At 34.5% G+C, this 7,230-nt stretch overlaps 1 protein-coding gene across 1 annotated transcript; it reads left to right on the forward strand.

Annotated features, from left to right (window-relative positions):
- Positions 1 to 314: 314 nt before the first annotated feature.
- LOC9322744 (formin-like protein 19) lies at positions 315 to 6,009 on the forward strand. The gene is given in 26 exon segments (XM_021034674.1): positions 315 to 867; positions 965 to 1,043; positions 1,187 to 1,261; positions 1,344 to 1,442; positions 1,576 to 1,617; positions 1,725 to 1,805; positions 1,887 to 1,937; positions 2,020 to 2,089; positions 2,229 to 2,290; positions 2,385 to 2,456; positions 2,525 to 2,767; positions 2,843 to 2,909; positions 3,012 to 3,169; positions 3,530 to 3,601; positions 3,703 to 3,801; positions 3,950 to 3,991; positions 4,148 to 4,228; positions 4,349 to 4,399; positions 4,478 to 4,559; positions 4,709 to 4,803; positions 4,889 to 4,960; positions 5,033 to 5,149; positions 5,315 to 5,383; positions 5,499 to 5,565; positions 5,676 to 5,777; positions 5,780 to 6,009. Coding segments are annotated over 26 exon segments (2,481 nt in total). The 5' UTR covers positions 315 to 481; the 3' UTR covers positions 5,827 to 6,009.
- The last annotated feature ends 1,221 nt before the right edge of the window (positions 6,010 to 7,230 follow it).

Here is a 7,230-nt window from a genome sequence, read left to right on the forward strand (position 1 = left end):
CCACCATACATCGTTACTTAAAAAAAATGTATGTTTTCGTATCTATACTTTAAAAATTGAAACCTAAACAATAGTAATCATACACTAGATAATACATAGATATATATCTACATTTAAAAATACAAATTAATATGATATATCTTCAGTTAAACTTTAAAAAATAACATTATATTTTTTAAAAAAATATAGCCACGCGGTGTACCGCGGGTTAAATTCTAGTATATATATATATATATATATATATATATATATATATATATGTATGAATGAATAATTCAAAAAATGGACAATACTCTTGTTGTCTTTACAAACCTCAAATTTCGGACAAAGTCTATTGCTCAAGGTCAACTGTGCTTTCACAAGTCTATGCGATTTGATCATTCTCTTATATTTTCTGTGAATTTTTGCTCTGAATTAGTGTCATTTGATCTAAAATCGGTGAAGAAAGTGATCTGAAACAATCTGTTTGATTCCTGATCCAATGTCGCTTGTCGAGATCTCTGGCGCTGATGCCGTGGTGGCGCCTATGCGTGGAAGAGTACCACTACCACCACCACCTCCTCCTATGCGTAGAAGAGAACCACCACCTCCTATGCGTAGTAGAGTACCACCACCTCCTCCTCCTATGGGTAGAAGAGTACTACCACGTCCTCTGATATGTCCAGGAGCCCCACCTCCACCTCCACCTCCACTTCCGATGTTTGGTGCCTTAAGAGCTAAGGGTGATCCTAAGGATCCAGCTAAAAAAAAGTCCTCCCTGAAGCGCTTACACTGGGTTAAAATAACAAAGGCTTTGCCTGGGAGCTTATGGGATGAGTTACAGAGACGACAAGCATGCCGCGATACCGAGGATGAAAAGATTTTCTGGTAATCCCCTGAACAAACCGAATTCCAATGAAGTGCACATATCATTGACCATTGCTTTGCAATTAATCATCATTTTTTCCCTATTTTATTTTGCTAGTGCAACAGAACATGATGTATCAGAAATAGAGACCCTTTTCTCTCTTGGGGCAAAACCAAAACCTAAAAAAGTTCCACTGGTAATGTGAAATATACCTAACACTCAATTAACTTGCTCTTTTCTGGTGGAGACTTTTGTCACGTACACTATAAACAAGAGACTTTTGTAATTCAATATTCCACTCTTTTTTGAAGAGTTGTTGTTTGTCTTATGGCTTTCAAGATTGACAACCTTTGGAGAGCTCACGACACGGAAATTAGGCTAATGTTATTAAATATTCGGCTGCCTGATCTGATGGTAAGCTCCAAAACCTACATTAATCTTTCATAGCTTAATGATAATTTATCCACATTTTTTCTTTGCATCGTCGTCCGTCTAGGCTGCAATCATGGCAATGGATGAGTCTGTACTAGATGTTGATGAAATAAGGAATCTTATAAACCTTTTCCCAACCAAGGAGGATATGGAGCTTCTTAAGGTTACACCTCTTGACTTTTGAGTAGCATTTATCTACTTGTGTCTTTATTTTGTGAAATATATCAATTCTTCTTCACTTTTTATTGACACGAGTTCTTGTTCTTGGTCGTAATTGACTGATTTGTACGTTGTAGACCTACACTGGTGACAAGGGGACCGTGGGAAAGACGGAGCAGGTCTTTTGAAGTCTTGAGATTATCAGTCTTGCACTGTTTTTGGTTCCTAGTATAAATATATATGTTTAGTAACTCATTTTCTTCTGTCATCAATTTTGCTATCGCAGTACTTCCAAGAGCTAATGAAGGTGTCACGAGTAGAATCAAAGCTGAGAGTATTTTCCTTCAAGATTCAATTTGCCACTAAGGTCCGTCGTTTTGGTTTGATCAGCATCTATATATGTAACTGTATATTCTTGGTTCTCACGTTAATGATGATTACTGTGCAGATAACAGAATTAAAAAAAAGGTTAAGTGTGGTAGATTCTGCTTGTGAGGAGGTAATAGTTAGTTACCTCTAGTTTTTGTGCAGTCCATTTCTCTTTCTTATACTTTTTCTCCTCATTTCTTATTCATCATCAGGTCCGTTCTTCACAAAAGCTAAAAGAAATTATGAAAAAGATTTCTTCCCTAGGGAACACATCGAACCAATGTTTGCAAAAGACCTCAATGCAACACAATAAGATTTCTTTGATTCAAGAACCGCGCCTTTTTGTTTCCGCTGCATCATATACATTTGTTTGTTCTGAAGGCAAATCACTTGTGGTTGATAAGAACCTTTCATCCTCCAGGTGTTGCAGTGGGATACAAGTTGGACAGTTTAAGTGTTAAACGCATGCATTATTTTTGCAAGGTAAACTACAATTATAAAAACAAACAGTCTCTAGATATTCCGTCGAGGGTTGTTTTAGAAAATGGTCCTGAAACTCTGCTCTTTCTTCCTCCAGGTCATTGCTTCCGAGGCATCAGATCTACTTGACGTCCATAAGGATCTTGAAAGTCTTGAATCAGCTTCAATGGTTTGCGTTCGTGCTTTTTCCAGTCCTCTACTCCTTAGTTGCAATTGTCTCATCATTCTCTATTTCAGATACAATTGGAGTCTTTGGCTGAGGAAATGCAAGATATAATCGAAGGATTGGAAAAACTGAACCAGGAGCTTACTGCATCCGAAACTGATGGTCCTGTTTCTCAAGTTTTTAGATATTTTGATTTGAGATTAGTTCCGGATCCTAAAAACCTAGTTTTATGTATTTGATAACAGACATTGAAGGACTTCATTTCCATTGCTGAGACTCAAGTGGCAACTGTATTGAGTCTTTACTCTGTCGTGGTAATTTCTTTACCTCTTACCTTTGACAATGTGTTTGATCTTGAAATGCTTTGTTTCTTATATGATGGTCAACAGGGAAAAAATGCTGCTGCACTTGCCATCTATTTTGGCGAGGATCCTAACCGTTGTCCATTTGAACAAGGTATCGATTCTCTTGGGCAATACATAGAAAAATAGTCCTTACTTGTTTTTAGTTGGAAATGTTATGTAGTTAATAACAATACCTGGTGATGGATTGCTGCAGTTACTAAGACCCTCTTTGACTTTATAAGATTGTTTAAGAAAGCACATGAAGAGAATGTCAGGCAAGCGGACTTGGAGAAGAGGAAAGCCGCTAAGGAAACGAAAATGAAGCATGTGAAAGGAGTCACTCTCACAAGAAAAGTGGTTCATAATAGCTTGGTTAGAACCTCCTATGGTATCTTAACATTAAAATAATATATTTCCGTATACTTTAATTATATATTTAAATTTTAATTTTAAAAGAAATTATAAACCAATTATAAAATGTTAAGTCGAGGATACAATAGTATACTTGGCATATGTGACCATGCATCTTCCAACACTTTGTGTAGTTAGCAATCTTTTTTCCTTTTGAGTTTGAGTAATACCCGCATTACTGTAAAAGATATAAAAAGTTGTACAAAGAGGATCTCTATTAAGCTAATCTCACCATATACTTTAAAGCCCATTGCAAGTATGCTTGCTTTGTGATTAAACATTCCACTCTGTTTGATGGACGGTTGTTCTACTCGTTTCTAGATCGACCTGAGGAGAGCCTTTAACATAGAAATTATGCTTCGGAAAGTAAAGATGCCGCTGCCTGATATAATGGTAAGCTCCAAAACCTACCTTACTAGAGTACAAGTCATTTACTAATTAATGTTTTATAGTTTTAATGATAATTTGTTCACATTATTCTTTGCATCATCTAGGCTGCACTTCTAGCAATGGATGAGTCTGTACTAGATATTGATCAAATAGAGAATCTTATAAGGTTTTGCCCAACAAAGGAGGAGATGGAGCTTCTTGAGGTTACCTCTTGACTTTTGAGTAGCATTATCTACTTCTTACTTTATTTTAGAGATCATTTTGGGAAATATGTCAATTCTTGGTTTTCATTATTCACTTGTTACTGACATGAGTCCTTGTTCTTGGTCGTAATTGACTGGTTTGTTGTAGAGCTATAGTGGTGACAAGGCAACCTTGGGAAAGTGTGACCAGGTCTGTTTAAGTCTTTAGATTACAAATCTCACACTGTTTTCACTCCTACATATAGTTTTAATAATTTGCTTAGTTAGCTAAAGCTAAAGCTCCATTTAAAAGAGCATTTCCGCGTGATTAATGCGTTTTCTTCTCTCATCCATTTTGCTACTGCAGTACTTCCTAGAGCTTATGAAGGTTCCAGGAGTAGAATCGAAGCTGAGAGTGTTTTCCTTCAAAATTCAATTCGGCACTAAGGTTCGGTGGTATTACCTATTATGTTATTTTCTGTTCTTTGGAGGAAAAGATTTTGGTTTTTATCATTGTCCAAGTAACTGTTTATTCTTGGTTCTGTTGTTGATGATGATTACTTTGCAGATCACAGAACTCAATAAAGGTTTAAATGTGGTAAATTCTGCATGTAAGGAGGTAAGATATTTGCAATAATTATTAACTGCGCCCGTTTTTCTTTCTCGAACTTTTTCGTCTCATTTCTTGTTTCATCAGGTCCGTACTTCCGAAAAGCTAAAAGAGATTCTGAAAATTATTCTCTGCTTGGGGAACATAATGAACCAAGGAACTGCCAAGGGTGAGTATTATATCATTTTTAGCTTAAGATATTTCCTAAGGCAACAAAAAAAAAAAACTTTCTGTTCAATGTGAGCTAAGTTCAAGAATGGGATTGCATCATATTCTTTTGTTTGTGGTTGATAAAGACCCTTGCTCTGCTTTCTGCAGGCAGTGCAGTGGGATTCAAGCTGGACAGTTTATTGATATTAAGCGACACACGTGCTGCTAACAGCGAGATGACTCTCATGCATTATCTTTGCAAGGTAAAAACTACAATTGAAAGAAAGAAGCATCATTTATTTTAACGAGCGGGCTTGTTTTAGAAATCCTCCTCTTTTGTTTTTCCAGGTCCTTGCTTCCAAGGCATCAGATCTACTAGATTTCCATAAGGATCTTGAAAGTCTTGAATCAGCTTCAAAGGTTTTCGTTTGTACTTACTTTTTCCGTTTCTTAGTTTTATTGGCTCATCATTCGATTGTCTTGTCGATTCAGATACACTTGAAGTTGTTAGCTGAGGAAATTGTAGCTATAACCAAAGGATTGGAAAAACTTAACCATGAGCTCACTGCAACCGAAAGTGATGGTCCCGTTTCTCAAGTTTTCCGTAATGTATGCTGTTTTTCTATCTTGATCTCCATCTTTTGCATATCTTTTATTAATCATGAATTTGAGATTAGGTCCATGACTAAATCTTCCATCATTTGGTATATCAATTCTTTGTTTTTCTACTTAACTTCTTCCGGATACTAAAATCTAGTTTGACGTTTTCGATAGTTATTGAGAGACTTCATAATTATGGCTGAGACTCAAGTAGCAACGGTATCGAGTCTTTACTCCACCGTGGTAATGTTTGTCAACCTCTTCCTACTAGATTCCAAGCGCCTAACCTTTTTGACAATGTGTTTGATCCTGAAATTATTTACATTTGTTTTTGAATCAATCTTATGATGGACGACAGGGAAGAAATGCTGATGCACTTGCAAACTATTTTGACGAGAGTCCTAACCATTATCCATTTGAAAAAGGTATGCCTCGGAAACAAAAAACTTCATCCTCATTTGTGCTAATACATTAGGAAATGGCTCATTGTTTTTATGTAGCTAATAACAATACCTGGTAATCGATATTGCTGCAGTTGCCGCGACACTCTTGAGTTTTATAAGGTTGTTTAAGAAAGCACACGAAGAGAATGTCAAGCAAGCGGAGTTGGAGAAGAAGAAAGAACGAGTCAGTCTCGCTAAAAAAAAGGATGCGGAGTTGGAGAAGAAGAAAGCTGCCTTATATAACTGACTATAGTGTGGTAACTCAGATATTTTGCGGTGATATAAACAAGTGATGTAAATATTTTCACTGCTTGGTGTTGTCAATATGTGTGGGTTGCAAAGAAAAACAAAGAAAGATTTGCATACAAAAATGATGTCAGTGTTTGTAACAATCTACTAGATTTTAACCCGCGGTACACCGCATGATGATTTATTTTTAAAGTTAGTATAAGAATATTTTGTAAATTATATCTTCTTATAAAATATTTATTTATCTTATAGTTTACAATTGTTATTAAGTAACGGTATACCACGAGTCCACGAGACAATTGTTAATAAACTGAGGATTTAACCCGTATTAAAACGGCATGTTAATGATATTTCTAAATATTGATTCAAATTTGTCCGCCATATAAACTCGTTCCATAATTTCTTAACCCGTCCCGTGATTTATTTTTATTTTAAAATTTAATGATTATTTATTATATATAAAAGCTTACAAATCATATCATTCTCTAAGACATTTATATTTTAATCAACTGAAGATTTAATCTGTATTAAAGCGGCATGTACTGATATTTTAAAATTTTATAAATATTGATTCAAACTCGTCCACCATATAACTTAATTCCGAAATATAACCCGTCCTGTAACTTCTTAACCTGTCCCGTGATTTGTTTTCTAAAAGTAGTAATTTTTAAAATTTAACGATTATTTATTATATATAAAAGTTTGCAAATTTTATAATTTTTTAAGATATTTATATTTTATAGTTTACAATTGTTATTAAGTAACATTATACCACGGGACAATTTTTAGTTTTATACAATCTTTTCTAAATGAGACTGATTTAATATGTCTAATATTGGTGGTATTAAAAAAAATTAAAGATTTAATCCGTATTGAAGCGGCGGATTAATGATATTTTAATCTTTTTATTATTGTTGATTCAAAAACCCGTTCCGTCAAACCCGTCCCGCCAAAAAACTCATTTATTTTATTAGTGTTGATCTTATTTATGATATGATTCTGAATCATTGTCTAAATATTTTAATCGATGTAGAACGTTGAACACATATTTTCGTCATAATTCTAAATTCTAATCAAATCTTCTAAATATCTAAATTATTAAATATAGAATATCCGGTGTATGAGTTGGGTTTTATTTAACCTGATCCAAGTATTATTTTGTGAAGAAATTTAAAAAACGGGTCGGATATCCGATTAACCCAGAAGCATTTTTATCCACCCGTCACCAAAGTGTTGCAAAAATACTAGTATAGATATATATAATTAGAGATCTCTCTCCATCTATGCTATCGACATCAGCATCCACATCAGCGTCCACCTAAACATCTACTTAAATTGTTTTATAAATTATAATTTATTAAAAATTCATTCAAGACATAAATATTTATATTTATTGTT

This window comes from Arabidopsis lyrata (genome assembly GCF_000004255.2).
Source record: "Arabidopsis lyrata subsp. lyrata unplaced genomic scaffold ARALYscaffold_2, whole genome shotgun sequence".
Taxonomy (NCBI): Eukaryota; Viridiplantae; Streptophyta; class Magnoliopsida; order Brassicales; family Brassicaceae; genus Arabidopsis; species Arabidopsis lyrata.